Source organism: Macaca thibetana, chromosome 20 (genome assembly GCF_024542745.1).
Source record: "Macaca thibetana thibetana isolate TM-01 chromosome 20, ASM2454274v1, whole genome shotgun sequence".
Lineage (NCBI taxonomy): Eukaryota > Metazoa > Chordata > Mammalia > Primates > Cercopithecidae > Macaca > Macaca thibetana.
In genome coordinates this window covers 15,814,974-15,837,065 of record NC_065597.1, presented here as the reverse complement: position 1 = coordinate 15,837,065, position 22,092 = coordinate 15,814,974, and the positions used below count along the sequence as shown (strand labels likewise).

The 22,092-nt window shown below is 40.4% G+C and overlaps 2 protein-coding genes, 1 non-coding gene and 1 pseudogene across 5 annotated transcripts in view; 1 reads left to right on the top strand and 3 right to left on the bottom strand.

The window, feature by feature from the left end:
• The window catches only part of IST1 (IST1 factor associated with ESCRT-III), a 413,363-nt gene that overhangs the window by 153,284 nt on the left and 237,987 nt on the right, over positions 1–22,092 (top strand). The gene's annotated exons all lie outside the window — the stretch shown is intronic.
• The window catches only part of PHLPP2 (PH domain and leucine rich repeat protein phosphatase 2), a 77,065-nt gene that overhangs the window by 33,561 nt on the left and 21,412 nt on the right, over positions 1–22,092 (bottom strand). For all 3 annotated transcript variants that reach the window (XM_050772656.1, XM_050772658.1, XM_050772657.1), the window contains exons 4-8: positions 12,005–12,195; positions 5,942–6,067; positions 2,858–3,012; positions 805–951; positions 177–407 (exon numbers count right to left, since the gene is read on the bottom strand). In XM_050772656.1, coding sequence (XP_050628613.1) covers positions 177–407; positions 805–951; positions 2,858–3,012; positions 5,942–6,067; positions 12,005–12,195 — 850 coding nt within the window. The remainder of the gene's footprint in view (positions 1–176; positions 408–804; positions 952–2,857; positions 3,013–5,941; positions 6,068–12,004; positions 12,196–22,092) is intronic.
• LOC126943769 (60S ribosomal protein L10-like) lies at positions 14,579–22,091 on the bottom strand (annotated as a pseudogene).
• Positions 18,521–18,655, bottom strand: LOC126945123 (small nucleolar RNA SNORA70). The gene has a single exon (XR_007722301.1). It is a non-coding gene; the product is annotated as a small nucleolar RNA SNORA70 (small nucleolar RNA).

The window sequence follows — 22,092 nt, the reverse complement described above, 5'->3', positions numbered from 1 at the left end:
GTGGGCTGAGATCGTGCCACTGTATTCTAGCCTGAGTGACAAAGTGAGACCTTGTCTCAAAACAACGACAACAAAATTTTAAAAACCCTAATGTCTTAAACAAATCTTCATAAAGAGAAGACATAAAGGTCCAACAGAGTCAATTTAAAGGAAGCTGCGGTAAAGAATAACCTTACCTTAAATCCACATGCTTGATATGGTTCATCCTATTCAGCACCCCTAAGTTCAGGACTTCCAGGCAATTTCCTGCCATAACCACTTTATCTAACATAGTGAGTTTCTCATAAACCTCAGGAATTTGACTAAAGTTGTTGAACGAAATTCCCAAGGAGGAAAGCTGTTGTAGATTTCCCAGTTCTTCAGGTAAAGTAGTCAGAAAGTTGCCATCAAGACAGAGGGTTTGAAGACTACAGGAAGAAAACAAAACAAGTCTACTTTATGGAAGGTTTCACTGGAATGCATAGAATCAGAGTTACGGATTCTGATTTATGTCACTAATTATCAATCCAAAAATAGTAGTGTCCTAACTCTCCATCTATACAGACTTAATAGATGACTTACACATAACTTACACAAATGGTCACCCCAACATTAAAAGAGTTAAGACCTCTGCTGTTGAAGCTGAGGGATCAGTCCCTGCTACAGGCAGGTAGATCTATGATGTCAAAAACTGCTGCTGACTAGAATCCTAGTAAGTACATGATTTATTTCACTGCAAGAGCTCACAGTACTACCTTCATTCCAAACCCCAGGCAAGTTCCTTATCCTGCAAGGGAAAAGATGAATCTAGTAAAAGTTACTTACTTTAGCAGATTGCCAATTTGACTTGGTAGGTCACAAAATCCATTACAGGAAAGGTTGAGCTCAGTCAGGGTAGAGATCTCACATAATAATATAGGAAACAACCCAAGTTTATTATGGGACAAGTTCAGGCCCTTCAGCTGAGAAAATCTAAAGAGCAAAGGCAAAAATGGATACTGCATTTCAATACATCTATTACTATATCTTTACGAGGGACATCAATGGCCTTTGATAATCCATTTTAAATGTCTATAATAGAATTTATTCCAAAAATACTTATTGAGCACTCGCTACACATCAAACACTGAGTGGGGACAGAGGACACCAAGATGACTAATGCACAGTCCATGTGATGAAGGAAACCAGGTCTAGCATTACAGGAGCTCTCTTTTCTCTTTAAAAAGGTAGACAATCTTGAAGAACAGCTCATGCTGGTATAATTCTTTTGTATTTCATCATACTTGATATGCTTGAAATTTTTCATTAAATTTCTACATGTAATACACAAAAGCCTTGCAAGAATTAATCAACTCATAGAGCAACAGCTAACAAATATGTAGATCAAATCCCATTTTTAATAAGCAACTTCTTTTCTCATACTGAAATTATGTTGGCTCAAATGTCACATAAAATGAATAAACCAGTTAGAGCATGAAAATAATGAATGTGACAGCATTTTACCATTATGTGACCTGATACACAAAATAGTAACTTTTAGTGCTTCTATTTTGTTCATGGAAGTAGAAGTATCTATATTGTCTTACCCAGAGATGGCATTGTTATAAAATGGATCTCTTGGGTTTCTTCTTGATATCCATTGTATTATAATTAAGATGTTAAAGGTTTCATTAGTAAGAACTTTTTATGAGAGACTCTGGTAATTCCACTAGGGAGTAGGATGTTTTGTTATTATACAAGTGCAAGATGGTAAGGCTGAGATGTTCTCCATGATGATGATCAAGCACTTGCTTCTACATATGAATCACCTGCTTCTAGATACCTCACTCTAATGCTTCTCTTTTTCAAATTTTCAACTTGTGATTTTCAGATGACCTAACCGTGACTGCTAATTATTCCTTTGGCTTGGTGCTTTAAATTCAGAATTTATGATCCAGCCCTCAAACTGGACTACTTCTTTTTCATAGCAACTCACAAAGAAATGCTAGAAACCAACTTCCTTAAAATTACTGCTTGTTTTCATTTTTACAAGCCAGTATTATTAAAATAACTACCTCATTACTAAGTAGAGGCTTACACTTGAAAAACTTTCTAAAACAATTATCAGATGAGATAACAAAACACAATATTTTCTGGACATTACTCTAGAATTATTAGCTATTAAGGAAGGATGTAAAATATGTAATTTTAATGTATATTATCTTTTTAGTCACCATCTAATTTAAATCACTTTGAATGCTTTAATTTCCTATTTCTACCTTCTCCTCCAGAAGCCCAGACAATTACTTACAACACATATTTATTCACTGCGTCCATTTTTAAGTGGAGGAGTGAGGTGGGATGAGTGGAAGGTGGGAATGGGGTATATATTTTAATAAAGGAGATGGAATAACAAGTAGGTCATAGTACTGTAGGGCTAAAATGGTTCCCGTATTAGAAGAGAGAAGCATCACAGCTGACTAAAGGCTTAAGAGTTGGCAGTGGAAGGTACAAAGGGAAGATACAGCTTTATCTCTCAGAGTGAAATTCTTATAATTAGGCCTATCTCCTTTACGTTATTTAAATTTTATACTTCTAATTCAAAAATTTCCCATATACGAAATCTCTTGATGTAACTTGGAGGCAGATCACGCATCAGTGTCAATGATTTACATGAAAAGATCACCCAGATCAACAGAAGCTCACAGAACATTTACATCAATCTTCTGTTTTATGGGGGAAAAGGGCAGGTAGGAGAACTCCATGAATAAAAATTTTTACTTCCTCTTCAAAAGGGAGGGGAAATTTTAGAATATACATCCAATGGTAGCAGGTAGAAGTCATAAGATACTGATTATGAGTTGGTTTTAACAGGTCTGGAAACCCATTCTCCACATACTTGTAGAGTGTGTCGAGGCCTCCGGGTCTTTCTAACTGCATGAAGTTGTGTCGCAAGTTGAGGTAGGTAATATCTTGACTATAGAAGAGATGCTCAGGAACCTCCTCGAGGCTGTAACACGAGAGATCCACGGTACTGATTCGCTGAGACACCACCTGAATAACGTCAAAGAGAAGAGCTTTCTGAGCTAGTACTGGATGTCTATCACCCAGCAAAGAATGGAATGGCATTTACACAAAAAGACACTAATTAAAAAGACAGGAAAAAATAAAAAGGCAATAAGATCCAATTATTCATTTATAAATACCAGTTAATTTTTACTTTTTCCTAAAACCATAAGCTACTTGAAAAACAAGGGTACAAGTTATAAAGTCTCCATAAGTACAAGGTAAAAAAAGAAAAACACATATCATTAAGGATGGAAAGTTAACACTTCATGCAGGAAGTAATCTTCTTGTTTGTTTGTTTGTTTTTTTGAGATACGAGTCTTGCTCTGTCAGCCAGGCTGGAGTGCAGTGGCATGATCTCGGCTTACTGCATCCTCCATCTCCTGGGCTCAAGCAATTCTCCTGCCTCAGCCTCCCAAGTAGCGGTGATTACAGGCATGTGCCACCAGGCCAGGCTAATTTTTTTATTTTTAGTAGAGACGGTTTCACCATGTTGGCCAGGCTGGTCTCGAACTCCTGACCTCAGTTAATCCACCCACTTCGGCCTCCCAAGGTGCTGGGATTATAGGCCTGATTCACAGCGCTCGGCCGCAAGGAGTTATCTTAAAATGATTCGAAATAACTGGACAAAACTTTAAGAGGCAGTGTGATATGAAAAGACATGGCCTTTTGTAGCCACACTAGCTCTGCTACTTATCAGAGGTTTCTTCAACTGCTTTGAGGATAAAAGTAAATAACCAAGCACATAGCACACTGCTAAACACGCAAAAGACACTAAAAAAAATTAACTTCTCTTTAAAAGGGCAGAAGAATAGAATAGCTACTTAAAACTGGGACCAGGCCGGGCGCGGTGGCTCAAGCCTGTAATCCCAGCACTTTGGGAGGCCGAGACGGGCGGATCACGAGGTCAGGAGATCAAGACCATCCTGGCTAACACAGTGAAACCCCGTCTCTACTAAAAAATACAAAAATCTAGCTGGGCGAGGTAGCGGGCGCCTGTAGTCCCAGCTACTCGGGAGGCTGAGGCAGGAGAATGGCGTGAACCCGGGAGGCGGAGCTTGCAGTGAGCTGAGATCCGGCCACTGCACTCCAGACTAGGCCACAGAGCGAGACTCCGCCAAAAAAAAAAAAAAAAAAAAAAAAAAAAAAAAAAAAAAAAAACTGGGACCAGTTTTATTCAGAGCAGATTTTATAGCCAACACAATATAACTATAAAATAATAAAATCAAAACAAGCTTCATAGTTCTATAACAGTATGCCAATATAATATGGGTTATAAAAATTGATCTAAAAAAAGAAACAATATATCACTAGAAAAGTCATTCATGGCTGGGCGTGGTGGCTCACACCATAATCCCAGCACTTTGGGAGGCCAAGGTGGGCAGATCATGTGAGGTCAGGAGTTCGAGACCAGCCTGGTCAACATGGTGAAACTCTGTCTCTAGTAAAAATACAAAGATTAGCTGGGCGTGATGGTACACACCTGTAATCCCAGCTACTCCAGAGGCTGAGGCAGGAGACCTGCTTGAACGCGAGAAACAAAGGTTGCAGTGAGCCAAGACTGCACCACTGTATTCCAGCCTGGGTGACAGTAAGACTCCATCTCCAAAAAAAAAAGAGAAGTCATTCATGTTTTGATGGTATGTCCTTATACTATAACAATCTCTTATACAAAATCCTGCAAAGACAGCTAGAAGAAAAAGAGAATTTGGAAATCACAATACACTTTATTGCTCTTTAAAGGCTAAAGAGCAGAAATGATGTTGAAGTTGAAAGACTAATTATCCTTGGCATATAGGAATAATGGTTTGTGACGGCATTAGAGGTCACTGTCCCATCATCAATAACTGCACATTTGAAGTGGTTCCTGTTCTGAACATATGCAGACCGAGAAGCACTGGGACACAAGTTATGGAATGCATCCATCTATCACTGACTACTACGGTCGAGGGAAGGTCATTTAAATCTCATTGTATCTCAATTCCTTCAAGGGTCAAATCTCTTTGTGTCTTAATTCCTTCTAAGGCCCTACCTCCCAGAGATAGTACAGAGGAAAATGCACCTGCAAACATTTTTGACAGCATTTTGTACTATGCATATATAAATAAGTTAAAGAGCTGGTGGAATTCCATGATTTTACTCACTACATACTCAGGAAAGGCCTAGAAAGGAAATTAAAAATTATAATTTGCTATCATTATAATTTGCCATCTTGGGAATAAGTTCAGTTTCTTTTTTTTGAGACGGACTTTTGCTCTTGTTTCCCAGGCTGGAGTGCAATGGCACAATCCTGGCTGACTGCAACCTCCGCCTCCTGGGTTCAAGCGATTCTCCTGCCTCAGCCTCCCGAGTAGCTGGAATTACAGGTATGCACCACCACGCCCGGCTAATTTTGTATTTTTAGTAGAGATGGGATTTCTCCATGTTGGTCAGGCTGGTCTCGAACTCCCGAACTCAGGTGATCCGCCTGCCTCAGCCTCCCAAAGTGCTGGGATTACATGCATGAGCCACTGCACCTGGCCATCAGTTTCAAAATACATTTCTCTTGGGGTACTCTATTTTTTTTTTTTTTTTTTTTTTTTTTGTTGAGATGGAGTCTTGCTCTGTCACAGGCTAGAATGCTGTGGCGCGACATCAGCTCAGTGCAACCTCCGCCTCCCAGGTTCAAACTATTCTCCTGCCTCAGCCTTCCAAGTAGCTGGGACTACAGGTGCACGCCACCACGCCTGGCTAATTTTTTGTGTTTTAGTAGAGACAGGGTTTCACCATGTTGGTCAGGCTGGTCTCGAACTCCTGACCTCAGGTGATCCGTCCGTCTCAGCCTCCCAAAGTGCTGGGATTACAGACATGAGCCACTGCGCCCGGCCTGGGGTTCTCTATTCTTATCTACACATCAGAACATCCTACCACTTTTCACCTTGGATGCTTGCCGTTGCCATCGCTGGTACTCAGCCAAAGTCTCGAAGCTGACATGATAGGTCTGAGCTTGGGCTCCCGCTGAGCTGAAAGCAAGGGAGTACTGCCGTCGCTTCACTTCTTCTATCTGAAGAAGAGGAGGGGAGAAAACCAGAACCACTAAAAAAAAAATCCTAGTCAAAAAGCAAAAAGCAATCACAAGACAAACAACTGAATATTTTTAAATAGAGTTATTTTTTATTTTTTCTCTCTCCCCACTTGTCCCCCTCCATCTGCCAATGGGTCACACATGAACACACCCAAGGAGTACACAATGATCCCAACACATTAGCTGTGCTTTTGCTCTATCACCAGCAGCTGGGTAGGACCTCTCGTCCTTAGGACTTGGTGGTCAGGAAGCAGGATACCAGTCCGCTATGTCCCCCTTACTGCATGGAACTCTTACCAAGTCCTCTTCAGTCCAATTCAAATCTCTTTTACTAGGCTTGAGAAAAGAGGCAAAAACCTCCCCCATTCCTATTTGGAGTGGTGGCAGGAATTCACAACACAAAAACAGCTCCTTAAAGAAATTATCGGCCAGGCATGGTGGCTCACATCTGTAATCCCAGCACTTTGGAAGGCTGAGGCGGGGGGGATCACGAGGTCAGGAGTTCGAGAGCAGCCTGGTCAACACAGTGAAACCCCGTTTCTACTAAAAATACAAAAACTTAGCCAGGTGTGGTTGCGGGCTCCTATAATTCTAGCTACTCGGGAGGCTGAGGCAGGAGAATCGCTTGAACCCAGGAGGTGGAGGTTGCAGCAAGCCAAGAATGTGCCACTGCATACCAGCCTGGGCGACAGTGCGAGACTGCGTCTCAAAAAAAAAAGAAATTCTCCCCCAAATCCCAACAACTCAACCTATATAGCTTTGATGAGGAAGCAGTCTTTTTATAGTTATGGAACCACTTACATCTTTTTGTCTGGTATCTCACTTGTTATGTCATAGCTTGGCAAATCAGATGGAAACTTACATTACGTTTCTTTGCCAACTAAAGATTGAACCAAGCGGCAGAAACAAAATACTTCGAGAAAAGAGGATATTAAAAAGATTAATTAAAATTAAATACTTTTCACAATATTAAATTGTGATACAACATAACCATTTTTCATTAGTAACAAATCATTGCAACTGAATGAGTCTGTGTCAAAATAAAGAATATTATTGAAATGAATAGATACTGATTGTTTTAGCATAATCTTTTAAATATTTTGGAATGCTTGACACAGAAAAGTACAGAGAATCATATAATGTCAAACACTGAGAAAGATCTGTAAATCTCACTATAATTTGTCAACTTCCCTGAGTAATTATTTTAATCTCTGTATTACAGATGTTGATATTATATTTACATATGTATAACTTTGGAATTATTAAATATTCATGGTGAAATGTTCCTTTTATCATTTTGTAATGAGTCTCTTTATCCCTACTAATGCTTTTTGCATTAAAGTCCTTTTGGCCCAGCTACTTGGGAGGCTGAAGCAGGAGAACTGCTTGAACCCGGGAGGCGGAGGTTGCAGTGAACCGAGATCGTGCCACTGTACTCCAGCCTGGGTGACACAGCGAGACTCTGTCTCAAACACACACACAAAAAAGTCTTTCTGGGCATTAGCTTTATTGAGGTACAACCTAAAATAAAATTCACTGGTTTTTATTTTTTTGAGACAGGTCATGCTTCACCCAGGCTGGAGTACAATGGCGTGATCATGGCTCAATGCAGCCTCAAGTTTACAGGTTCAAGTGATCCTCCTGCCTTAGCTTCCGCAGTAGCTAGGACTACAAGTGTTGCCACCATTCCTGGCTAATTTTTCATTTTTTGGTAGAGACAGAATCCCACTTATGTTGCCCAGGCTGGTCTTCAACTCCTGGACTCAAGTAATTCTCCTGCCTGAGCCTCCCAAAGTGCTAGGATTACAGGTGTCAGCCACTGTGCCACGCCTGGCCTTGATTTTTTTTTAATTCACTGATTATAAATAACCAATTTCATGAGTTTTTATAAATGAATAAATACAGTGTGCAACCCCATGGCCCCCAAACTTCCCTCTGTGTTCTTATACAGTCAGCCCCCTCCCCACCATGCCCTGGCAACCACTGATCTGTTTTCTAACACTACAATTTTTTGCCTTTTTCAGAATTTCATATAAATCAAATAATTCAATAAATAGACTTTTGTATCTGGCTTCTTTCACTCAGAATTATACTTTCAAGATTTATCCTTGTTCCTGTATCAGCAGTTCTTTCCCTTTTTTTTTTTTTTTTTTTTTGCTTAGCAGTATTTCCTGGTATAGATATATCACAATTGTTTATCAATTCACAAGTCAATGAACATTTAAGTTGTTTCTAGTTTTTGGCCATTATAAAGCTGCTATGAACATTCATGTACAAGTCTTTGTAAGAACATATGTTCATTTACTTTGGATAAAAAACTAGAAATAGAATTGCAGGGTCATTTGAAAAGCATACATTTAATTTTACAAAAAATGAATAAACTGTTTCCCAAAGTAACTTCATTCCTACCATGATGTATAAATGTTCCAGTTGCTCCGCATCTTTGCCAAACTTGTTATTCATCAGTCTTTTAATTTTAGTCATTCTAGTGGTGTGCAGTATCACACTGTGATTTTTATTTGCATTTCCCTAATGACAAATGAGGTTGAAGATCTTTTCATGTGTTTGTTACCTGTGTATATCTGCTTTGATGACGGGTCTCTCCAAATCTCTTGCCCAGTTTTTTACTGGGTTTGTCTTTTTGTTACTTAGTTGCAAAAGCCCCTTATATATTCTGAATACAAATCCTCTGTTGCACATAAACTTTCATATAAATGTTTCATATGCTATTAATATAACCACACCAATTTTCTTTTGATTGCTATTTGAGGAGTATATATTCTTTCATCATTTCACCTTCAACCTTCTAAGAGTAAGTTTTAATTATGTCTCTTATGAACAGCAAATAGTATTTAAAATAACATCTGACTATCACAATCATTGTGATTACTGATATATTCGGATTTATTACTATCATTATAATTTGTGATAATTTAACATGCTATTTTTCTCAATTCTTCTTGCCTTATTTTAGTGTTACAAAGTTTTCCATATTCTCTTTTCCTCCTCTAATTTTAGTGGTTATTGTTAAATTTTTCTAATTTTTCTAATAAATTTTAAGATTATTTGATGCTTCTATCCTCTTATCCCAAGAGCGAATCACACTTCACTTAATAACACACTGCCACATCTAAACACTCATGTTTGTCTTCACTTCTAGAAAATTTTCAGCTATTATTGTTTCAGATATATTACTTCTCTTTTTTCTTCCTCTCTCTTCTCTAGAACTCCTGTAAGATGTATACCAGAGCCTTTCTGAAAGGTTCTTTTATTATTTTTTTATCTGTGAAATTCTTCCGTACATCAGTTAATTACATTCAGCTACTAAACAGTGGCTTAAAAAAATAGAGGTGTCAGGCCAGGACTAGGCTAACGGCTCCATATGCCAGCAAGGACCCAGGCTGCTTCTTCCTCAAATGCCATAGTTGACATATGCTTGCCAACTCACAGTCATCGTATGACTGCTCCACCTCTGACACTGAGGGACTGGCAAAGGGTCAAGCCATCCCTTTATAACCTTTAAAGGTCAAGCTCTTTAAAAGTCTATCCATTTTAAAGAGCTTTTCCAAAAGTCCTTCCAGGAAACTTCTGTGTATATCTCAGTAGCTACAAGAGGGGTTGGAAGATTTAGTTTTTGATCCTAGGCATGCTGCTACCCTGAACAAAATTGTACTAGCAAACAGAATAGACAAAATTACTCTTCATCAATTCTTTGTCTGATCTAGAGTTTAATCACTTAAGTTTTAAATTTTAGTAACTGTATTTTTATTTCCAATATTCTACTTGGCTTTTTCATAGGCAGACGTTCTGATTTCTGAATTTGTTTTCCATTTTTGTTCTTCCATTCTCTCTTAGAAAATTCTAAACACACTTATTTTCAAGTTTTTTCAGGATGTTCATTTATTTTCATTTCAATCTGAAGTGAGTTTATCTTCTGATGGTTGAGGTTGTGGAAATCCTCCCTAGTATTAAATTTCTCTGTGGGTTTCTTTTTTGTTTTTTTGATGTGTGTGAGAGGCAGTTTACATTTCAGGTTCACTTGAATGGTAGGTTCATTTTCTCTCTTACCCTATCTGCTGCTTCATCTCCACCAATCCCCAACCTTGTCCTCATTCACTCATTCCCTCTCAAACAACTCTACTTACTTTCTTCACTTTGTTCTTCAGCCCCCAAGACCTCATACTGACAGTGGTGGGTTCTTGCCCCATGGGTGATACTGGAGTTACATTCATTCATTAAACTAGTGGGGATTTCATTCATTTTCCTGGTCACAGGCCATATAACTGGATTCTCCCACCTCTTTAGGACCACAGCTACAAATAAGCCTTGGTTCCAGTCAGTGCTTAATGGCAGTTTTTGTTTTAGCTTTCTTTCAGAAACAAAAAATACCAATCAGCCTGGCTTTACGCCATAAGCCTAACCCAGGACCCCCATTATGAACAGCAAACTATTAGACCTAAATACTTATAGGAGCCGAATTCCTGGGCTGCCACAATCTTTCAGACCCAGAGCCCAGAAGGCCCACAGACTCAGACCTTCAGATCATTTTACGTTTCTATTCTGTATTTCTAAGCTCAGTTAAGTCTTTTCATTCATTCATTCATTCATTCATTCTTTTTTTTTTTTTTTTTTTTTTTAAAGACAGGGTCTCACTCTGTCACATAAGGCTAGGATACAGTAGCATGATCATAGCTCACTGCAACTTGAACTCCTGGCGTCAAGCCATCCTCCCACCTCAGCATCCCAAGCAGTTGAGACTTCAGGCGCCGCACCACCACACCTAATTTTTTTTTTTTTTTTTTGAGACGAAGTCTTGCTCTGTTTGCCAGGCTGGGGTGCAATGGCATGATATTGGCTCACTGCAACTTCCACCTCCCAGGTTCGAGTGATTCTCCTACCTCAGCCTCCCAAGTAGCTGGGATTACAGGCACCCATCACCACGCCCACCTAATTTTGTAAGATTATTTTTAGTAGAGACGGGGTTTCACCATGTTGGCCAGGCTGGTTTTGAACTCCTGACCTCAGTGATTCACCCACCTAAGGACTCTGAAAGTGCCAGGAATACAGGCATGAGCCACTGTGCCCAGCCAAGACAGGGTCTTGCTAATGTTGCTCAGGCTGGTTTCAAACTGCTGGCCTCAAGTGATCCTCCCACTTCAGCCTCCTGAGTAGCTGGGATTACAGGCACAAGCCACCACGCCCAGCTTATTTATCTTTTTAATACATGTGTTCTACCTATATTGCTGTGTATTTGGATCAGATTGGATGCCTGATACAAAGTGTGAATTCATGAGGTAATTTTGTCTGGAAGTCCTCCTGAACTCAGATTGGTTTATGACATTCAAGACTCAAAACAGAGTAAAATCATATATACATACCTTCTATAAATATTGGTATATCTGTTTATGGTCATTTGTCATTCATTCTGTTTGACTAACAAGTGAACTCCTTTCCTGGGATGGAGACTCCTCTAGGACAGACGGAAGAAATGGCATGGCTCCCTGGCTGCTGGATCACATCTTATGACTACCTCAGACTCTAAGTTTTAATTTAATTGGGGTAAAAAAAAAAAAACAAAAAAAAACCCAGAAAGAATCTATTTGGTGACAGATGCCGGCAGCTACTTCTAATTTCCAAAGGCAACTTCTAATGGTAGCATCCACTGTTGACTCTGGCTATTGTCAGTCCCAGAATCTAGTGCCTAGCAGTGGAGGTGGGGACGTCTAGAACAGATGGTTCTGCAACAGGATTTGGGGCATAATAGCCTCTGAACCTCTCGGAGTCTCTGATATCATCTTTAATAATGCCCATACTGGCTTCTCTGAAAAGATATGAATAAAAGCTATGAAAAGCGTATGTGATATTTTCTTAATTAAGATGATCAAATGAAAAATAATTTAACTTTATGAGTCTTACCTTTCCACCAACCAGAGGCAAAATGTGCATCTTTCCAGTTTGACAGTCCTTCACTGAGGAGACGATAAGGCAAGTACCACAGAGGACAACTAGGCGCTCAGCCCACTTATGCAGCTGGGTCTTTCCCTTGCGTACATTATAGATGCCAGACAGTAGGATTCGATCCAAATGATCCATGTGGCATGGTTTTTCTGAAAAGGAAACAATATTTCAGAATCCACCATTAAAGTAGTATAAGAATACAGAAAGGGAAAAATATGTGTCAACACTCAGCAACCTTGTTCATAGATATAAGTAACCAAGCAATATAGTTATGACAAAATTAGATCTAGTCCTCACATATTATCCATCACTTAATTATATACAGTAGGAGTACCTGTGAGTTTTGGTCTACGAAGCAAAATTTTACTTTGGATGCTATTGTTAAATTAACCCTTCTTCCAACACCTATATCTCCTATGTACCTAGAGAAAGGCGGTATGGTAGAGTGGTTAAGATCATGAACTCTGGAGTCAGATATACTTGAACATGAACGCTGGTTCTGTCACTTTGTTTCCTTGAACTATTTATTCTCATTAAGCTTTACTTTACTCATTTATATAGTTTGAATCTTAACACAACCTACCTTCTGGGAATTCTTATAAAAACTAAGTAAGATAATGAGTATAAACTACTAACCACAGTTTTAGGTACAAAAAGAACATGGAATAAATGACAACCACTATTGTTATCAGTCTACTCTAGAAGGAATATATTAGTAACTACAGGAGTACTCTAATTTTGTACATAATCTTCCATCTCTCTGCCACTAATATGGAAAAGCTTATGGTTGATACTTCAATCAACTATTCTGATCATGGTGGTGGAAATTCTACTTCCCATCAGAGGCCTTCATATGACTGAGATACAGTGAACAAAACAGTACATTAAAACAGAAAAGACGTAAAGTTTTTGGTAAGAGCACTATTTTTAAAAGAAGTGTGCACCTGTAGTCCCAGTTACTCTGGAGGCTGAGACAGGAAGACTATTTGAGCCCAGGAGTTCAAGGCCAACGTGGGCATCATAGCAAGACCCTGTCTTTAAAAAAAAAAAAAAAAAAAGCCGGGCGCGGTGGCTCAAGCCTGTAATCCCAGCACTTTGGGAGGCCAAGGCGGGCAGATCACGAGGTGAGGAGATCGAGACCATCCTGGCTAACATGGTGAAACCACCCCCGCCCCCGTCTCTACTAAAAATACAAAAAGCTAGCCGGGTGTAGTGGCGGGCGCCTATAGTCCCAGCTACTTGGGAGGCTGAGGCAGGAGAATGGCGTGAACCCGGGAGGTGGAACTTGCAGTGAGCTGAGATTGCGCCACTGCACTGCGGCCTGGGCGACAGAGCAAGACTCTGTCTCAAAAAAAAAAAAAAAAAAAAAAAAACAAAAAAAAAACACTAACTGCACAGAAATGAGCAGGAACAGTAGTATCAGGTGGTCCAAACAGTAACCCAGAAGTCGGAAAGACTGGGATGTACTCCTGATATTATCACATAATTGTTTATATAAGCTTAGGTATCACTTTGCCTATTTAACCATGTGTTTCTCATGTATAATATGAGGAAATGAGTTAGATTACTTCAGCCTTAAAATTGTATTATTCAATAAAACTTTGTATATTAATACACCATACGGAATAAGCATTTCTCCTTCTATTCTAGGCCAATCCTTTCATCTATACAGTCATTCCTTGGTATTGGCAAGTGATTGATTCCAGGACCCCCCCTCAAGGATACCAAAATCCACAGATGCTATGGTCTCTTACATAAAATGAAACGGTATTTGCATATAACCTGCACACAACATCCTGTATACTTTGAATCATCTCTACATTACTTATAATATCTAAAACAATGTAAATGTTAAGTAAATAGTTGTTATGCTAGTCTTTTTTTAGCTTTTTTTTTTTTTTTTAATATTTTTGATCCATTGTGGATATGGACGGCTGACTGTATTCTAAATTCCACCTTCCTCAGAGAGTTTGGTTCTCCCAGATCTATATTCCTAAGCTCTAGTTCCACATTTCCAACTATCCAGATATCTCCAACTGCCATTTAAGTTTACCATCACTTAAAATTCAACATGCCTGCCTGGGAGCGGTGGCTCCTGCCTGTAATTCCAGCACTTTGTGAGGCTGAGGCGGGCAGATCACGAGGTCAGAAGTTCGAGACCAGCCTGACCAACATGGTGCTACCCCATCTCTACTAAAAATATAAAAATTAGGCCGGGCGCGGTGGCTCAAGCCTGTAATCCCAGCACTTTGGGAGGCCGAGACGGGCGGATCACGAGGTCAGGAGATCGAGACCATCCTGGGTAACACAGTGAAACCCCGTCTCTACTAAAAATACAAAAACTTAGCCGGGCGAGGTGGCAGGCGCCTGTAGTCCCAGCTACTCGGGAGGCTGAGGCAGGAGAATGGCGTGAACCCAGGAGGCGGAGCTTGCAGTGAGCTGAGATCCGGCCACTGCACTCCAGCCTGGGTGACAGAGCGAGACTCCGTCTCAAAAAAAAAAAAAAAAAAAAAAAAAAAAAAAAAAAAAAAAAAAAAAATTAGCCAGGTGTGGTGGCATGTGCCTGTAATCCCAGCTACTCAGGAGGCTGAGGCAGGAGAATCGCTTGAACCCAGGAGTCGGAGGTTGCAGTGAACCGAGATCATGCCATTGCATTCCAACCTGGGCAACAGAGCAAGACTCCATCTCAAAAATTAAATAAATAGGCCAGGCACGGTGGCTCAAGCCTGTAATCCCAGCACTTTGGGAGGCCGAGACGGGCGGATCACAAGGTCAGGAGATCGAGACCATCCTGGCTAACATGGTGAAACCCCGTCTCTACTAAAAAATACAAAAAACTAGCCAGGCGTGGTGGTGGTGCCTGTAGTCCCAGGTACTCGGGAGGCTGAGGCAGGAGAATGGCGGGAACCTGGGAGGCGGAGCTTGCAGTGAGCTGAGATCCGGCCACTGCACTCCAGCCTGGGCGACAGAGCCAGACTCCGTCTGAAAAAATAAGTAAATAAATAAATAAATAAATAAATAAATTGACTAAATAATGACTAAAGAAAAATTTTTAACATATGCACTATAAAAAGCAATAAATAAAAGTTACAGGCTGGAAAAAATTGAGTCGCAAATACAGTACCCAAAGGATATATATTCAGAATACACGCAGAAGTCATTTAAATCAATATGAAAAAAGAGAAACAGAAACATGTACAAAAATATCAATGAGTAATTCAAAGAAACCGAAAGATCCAATGAAAACATGAAATAATTCTAAACCACACTAGCAATCAGGGAAAAAGAAATTTAAACAAAGAGACCATCATTTTACCTATTAGATTAGTAAAAATTTAAAGCCTAATAATATTGAAAGGTGACATTGGAGGCAAAGGGGTACTCTGTTATACTGACAGGATATAAAAGTGTTCTGCAGTAGTAACTATTAATATTTTAAATGTGAGTAACCTATCACCCAATAATTTCACGCTTAGAGATCACTCTGAAGGAACGCAGGCGTACAAAGAAGTAATTTTACTAACATGGCTGTTTTAACCATCCAAAACTGGAAACAAAGTAAATATCTATCACTAAGGAGATGGTTACACAGACTATAATGCATACATGATGTTCAATACTATGCTCCTTAAAGAAATGTATACAGGGCCGTGCACAGTGGCTCACGCCTGTAATCCCAGCACTTTGGGAAGCCGAGGCCGTCAGATCACCTGAGGTCAGGAGTTCAAGACCAGCCTGGCCAACATGGTGAAACCCCACCTCTACTAAAAATACAAAAATTAGCTGGGTGTGGTGGCAAGCCACCTGTAATCCCAGCTACCTGGGAGGCTGAGGGGGGAGAATCACTTGAACCCGGGGGGCAGAGGTGGCAGTGAGCCGAGGTCATGCCACTGCACTCCAGCCCGGGCAACAAGAGTGAGACTCTGTCTCAAAAAAAAAAAAAAAAAGAAAAAAGAAATGCATACAGAAGATGGTTCTGCAAATGCTGACAAGTTAAGATCTCCAAGACAAACTCTTGGGTGAAAAAAGCACGAAGATCAATACCAAATAATACCACTTATATAAACAAAATCCAAATGGTTCTATGAATATATACTATATAGGAATAATCAAGTTGGAAAATTCTGAACAGGTATGCACCAAATTGACGGTGGTTATCTATAGAGCAGTTAATGGACTTAGGAGGTAATTATAACAAATTAAAACACCACAGATAATGACACCATATTCATATTACACTTGTGTAGTTAAAAACCAAATGTTTGAAAAGCAAAAATATATGAATAAAAATATAAAATATACATATAAAATAAGACTAAGAAAATACGCAATCATAAAAGTAATTGTATTAGGGTGGTGGAATGTTTTTCTACCACGTTCCTCCTATATTTTAACAAAGAAGCTTTAAATATGCATAGTAACATGAGATAGTATTTTTGCAATTGGGACAAAGATTAACAATGATACCTGATGTTGTCAAAGGTGTAGGGAAATAAGTACTCTCAAATTCTACCAAATCAAGTATACACTAGTAACACCTATTTGTGCAATTTAGGAATGCTGAGTCAAAATTTTAAATGTGGCGGGGCGCAGTGGCTCACGCCTATAATTCTAGCACTTTAGGAGGCCGAGGTGGGTGGATCACCTGAGGTTAGGAGTTCGAGATCAGCCTGACCAACATGGTGAAATCCCGTCTCTACTAAAAAATACAGAAATTAGCCAGGCATGGTGGTGGGCACCTGTAGTCCCAGTTACCTGAGAGGCTGAGGCACGAGAATTGCTTGAACCCAGGAGGCAGAGGCTGCAGCGAGCCGAGACTGCACCCAGCCTGGACAACACTGTACTCCAGCCTGGGCCACAGTGAGACTCCATCTCAAAAAAAAACAAAAAAACAAAAAATTCTACTTGTAAGAATCATGTCCTCTTCCCTGCACTCCTCAGTCACTCCCTTGACTTTTATAATAATTTCCTGGCTCTCTTGTTATTTTTGCCGCTTTTGTATATGTCCTGTATTAACTATGGCTGTAGCAAACAGAATATAATGGCTCAAGCAACGGGAATTTAATTCATTCAAGTGAGCATTCTGTTTTACCAGGGGTCAACACTGTCATTCAAAAACTCAGGTTCTGGCCAGGCACAGTGGCTCACACCTGTAATCCCAGCTCTCTGGGAGGCCAAGGAAGGCGGATGACTTGAGGTCAGGAATTTGAGACCTGGACAACATGGTGAAACCCTGTCTCTACTAAAAATACAAAAATTAGCCAGCTGTGGTGGTGGGTTCCTATAATCCCAGTCACTTAGGAGGCTGAGTCAGGAGAACTGCTTCAGTCTGAGAGGCGGAGGTTGCAGTGAGCCAAGATGGCACCACAGTACTCAAGCCTGGGCGACAGAGCAAGACTCTGTCTCAAAAAATAAATAAATAAATTTTTTTTTTTAAAGTAACTCAGGGTCTGCAATTTTCCACACTTGACTTCAATTATTGCTCTGATTATTGCCATCCTAGCCCACCAGAGCGGAAAAGAGCACTAGAGCTCCGAGAAGCACACACTGGGGGTTTGTGTGCACAGGCAGAAGTGGCGCACATCAAGTCCACTCCATACCATGGAAGAAAACTTTGTTACATGTACACATCTAACCGCAAGAGAGGCTGCAAAATGGGCTGTAGCCAGGCAGTTATATGCCCCACTACAATTTTGTTATTATGAAAGAACAGATTTCGATAAAGAATAGTATTGCCACACATTTCAAAACAATATGGCTGTGTTTAGCCCGTTTTCTGAACTTTAAATGAATGGAAACATACGATGTAATTATTTTGCATCTGGCTTCTGATGTTTGTATTTATGCTCTTTTGACAAAGCTGTTTTAAACAATGTGTGCAGAGAATGTAGTACACAGAGAAATGTTCAGGCACAGAGTTGTGCTACCTGAGCTATACAGTCCCAGAGCTACAACTTCCCTAACAAATCACACACTCTGTATGCCACTTTCTCCAACACAAGTAAGGGGTTTGCTCTTTCTCTCTCTCTCTCTTTTTTTTTTTTTAAGGTGAACAGGAAGTAGGATTCATTGGCGAGCATTAAGAGGGGGCAGCACAGTGGAAGCCCTCACGAGTGCAGGGCCCGCCGCCAGTTGTCCAGAGGGCCACTGTTGGGGATGTAATTGACCCCACAGCCATCTGGGATGAGCTGCTTCTCAGCCACCATGTCTTCAAATTCATCTGCACTGAACTTGGTAAAGCCCCACTTCTTAGAGATGTGGATCTTCTGGCGGCCAGGGAACTTCAACTTGGCCCTGCATAGGGCCTCAACACAAGCTCCTTGCTCTGCATCTTGGTGCAAATGGACATGATAATTTGGCCAATGTGAACCCCGGCCACAGTGCCCTGGGGCTTTCCAAAGGCATCTCGCATACCTGTTTGGAGCCTAGACTGGGGATAGTGCAAAGTCAGAGACATGAACATCCATCTGAAAGGCCTGTCTGCAAGGTCCCTTAGAGCAACCCATACAAGAAACAGGCTGAGTACACTACTAAGGAAGCTACTGTGTGCAGCCATTGCACACTGAGCCCCCATGAGGAAAGGAACACAGTCGGCTTAATTGGCTGCAGAGGATTTATATGTTCTCTTAATCCCATGATTAATCATGCTACCTACTCAACCTGACTTTAGTGAAATGTTATTTCCACAGCTTTTACATCATGAATTTGAACTGAGTCATTCCACTCACTTTTCCCCTAGCACTCCCTCTCCAGCAAGACTGATAACTGGCATTTGCATAATGGCTGACTGGGACACTACCCAGTGTCCTTTTATAACCAGAGAACACAACATTAACTGGTTTGCACTCAGGCCCTTATGACCTTGACCTTATTAACACTATAATCCAACTAAGATAATGCACCAAAAATTCTACACATAAAATATTTAAAGCTGATTACTAAGCTATTTACTTCAAAGAGAATACTTCAACTCTTTCCTTCGGTTAACAATAGTTGTGTCTGGTTTCAGGAACTGGGTGGTTGGAGGAAAAAGGTGAGAGGGAAGCATATTTTCTATGATAGTTTTGATAGAGGCAGGAAGCAGAGAAATTCCAGGCAGACAGAGGCGGGTCCCCAGCAAAACCCCACCTGCAAGCTGAAAAGCCTGAAACTTGTGGCCCAAAGTGAGAATTCCCATCCCTATTTGTCTGCTCTCTCCCGAATAGTTCTTTCTGAATAATGTCTTTTTACCAATCAAATGTTGCCTTTTCCAAAACTACCTACAGCATCTCCCATCCTGTGCCTATAAAGACCCCAGACTCAGCCAGCAGAGAAGACAAGCAGCTGGACATCAGGGAGAGGCGACTTGACTTCAGAAGACAGAAGCTTCAGGGGAGAGCGACCTGCCCTTCCCATCCCCTTTCCAGCTCCACTCTTCACTGAGAGCAGTTTTCATTCAATAAAATTCTCCGCATTCACCATCCTTCAATTTGTTCGCATGACCTCATTCCTCTTGGGCACCAGACAAGAATTCGAGACACACCAAGTGCTGGTATTCAAAAAGACTGTCACACTGGCTCTTTGCCCTCGCTGGTGGACAGCAGCCGCCCTATGCAACAAGGCAAAAGGAACACTGAGCTGATAACACACTGCTGTCTGCAGATGACGGAGCTAAGAGAGCATTATAACATGTCCTCTGGGGCCTTGGGATCACAGACACCCCCACCTGGACGCTGCCGCAAGCCTGCAAAGAATCTATTCCTGCTGGTGCTAAAGCAGACAGCCAGTTCCTGCACTCACTCTTCTATGTGCTATATCCCACAAAGGGTGGAGTACAACAGAACCCAATGAACAGTTTGTTCCCACCAGTGTCCAATCAGCTAGCCAGTTCCCACACTCATTCACCTGCACATTCCCTTCCCACAAGGGATGAACAGGGTGGGCTGAGTAAATGGGGCACCACTGTCACAAGTCCCATAAAGGCGTCAAGAAAAAATCCTGCATCAGTTTTATTATAGATCTAGCTGCTCATGATGGCTCATGCCTGTAATCCCAGCACTTTAGGGGGCCAAGGTAGGAGGATCACTTGAGCCGAGGAGTTTGAGACCAGCCTGGGCAACATGGCGAGACCTCAGTTCTACAAAAAATACAAAAATTAGCCAGGTGCAGTGGTGTGTGCATGTAGTTCCAGCTACTTGGGAGGCTGAGGTGGGAGAATCATTTGGGCCTGGGAGGTTGAGGCTACAGTGAGCCATGATGGCACCATTGCACTACATACAGCCTAGGCAACTGGGTAAGACCCTGTCTCAAAAAAAAAAAAAAAAAAAAACAGACCCACAAATTCTTTGACACTCCTCCTTTCAAACACTGGAGCTAATTCCTCTCTCTATAGTATGGGCTGTGTTTAGTGACTCATTTCTTTTCTTTTTTTTTGTGACAGAGTCTCACTCTGTCGCCCAGGCTGGAGTGCAGTGGTGCGATCTCGGCTAACTGCAAGCTCCACCTCCTGGGTTGACGCCATTCTCCTGCCTCAGACACCTAGGAAGCCCTATGGAAAGATCCACAGAAGAGGGAACTGAGGCCTCCTACCAGCAGCTGGTGAGTGAACCATGCTGAAAGTGAATCTTCCAGCCCCACTCAAGCCTTCAGATGACTAAAATCTCATGAAACCCAAGCCAGGACTATCCCTCCAGCTAAACTGCTCCTAGATTTCTGGCCCACAAAAAACTACATAATTATTAAGTATTTATTATACCATTTTAAGTCCTAAGTTTTGAGGCAATTTGTTACAGAGCCAACAGATAACTAATTCATCTATCGATCTATCCAAATTCTGTTTTTGGTACCAGGTGCATTATTGCCTATTTTCAAAGATTATTAAGTTTCATCCCAAACTTAATTTTCTCACTCAAACTATACCAGCTTTTCTACATCAACAGAGCTTACTTTTGGAAAGACCCCTCAAAATTTAAGTACTACAAACTGGTACTCTTTTAGACTCTACTGGAAATATCCTCTTAAGGGTATAGTATATTAAGATCCTGCATATGCTATAATTTATCAGGTGGTGGTAGGAAAAGTAGGGGCATCAGAGCCAACCACTGTGCAATTTAACTGCATGTAAAAGAAAAGTTCAACTTTCACTCTAGAACAAAAATATACACAGTAGCCCCCTCGCCACCTGTGGTCTTGCTTTCCAAGGTTTCAGTTATCTGCAGTCAATCATGGTCTGAAAATAGGTAAGTATAGGACAAGATATTTTGAGAGACAGACTATTCACTAACTTTTATTACAGTATAATGCTATAATTATATTATTATTAAACATTGTCAATCTCTTACTTTACCCTAATTTATCAATTAAACTTTACCACAAGTATGTGTATACAGGAAAACACATAGTATATATAGAGTTCAGCACCATCTGTGATTTCAGTTGTCCACTAAAGATCTTGGAATATAATCCCCATGGACAAGGGAGGGCTACCATAATGCAGAACTAGGGTTCAACCACAATCAAATAAGAAAATTGTTGTGTTCCAAGTTTTTGTTTTTTTAACTAAGTATTACAGTGATAGATGGGTTGTGTTCTTCAAATTCATCTTAAAATATTTTTCTCAGAAGTCAAAAATCCTAGATTTAAACCCCACTAAATTCACCAATATACAAATTTGACAGGTATATTCATCAACGTCAAGTCATATATGATAATAACTACTTACTCTCAACATTTTTGAGCTATCCAGAAGTTTACAGGCTTTACCAGGAGCTTGAAAAAATAATTTACTAAAGCATGATCCAGTCAAGATTCTGGCAAAGGTATAAAATCATGCTAGTAAGTTAGCAAAATACAAGTGCAAAATAAGTAAAAATAAAAAGAGAAGATATTTTTAAAGTGTTCCCTTATCCTTGAACTCTTGGTTTTTATTATTGTTTGGTTGGTGTTAACTACGTTAGTTAATTGGCTTAAAACTCGATTTTGATAAAATACTTTTAAAAAGCTGACGGCAGATAGAGGCACAAATGATCAACTTAAAAGTAGTTAACATACAAAGCCACTGATAAATT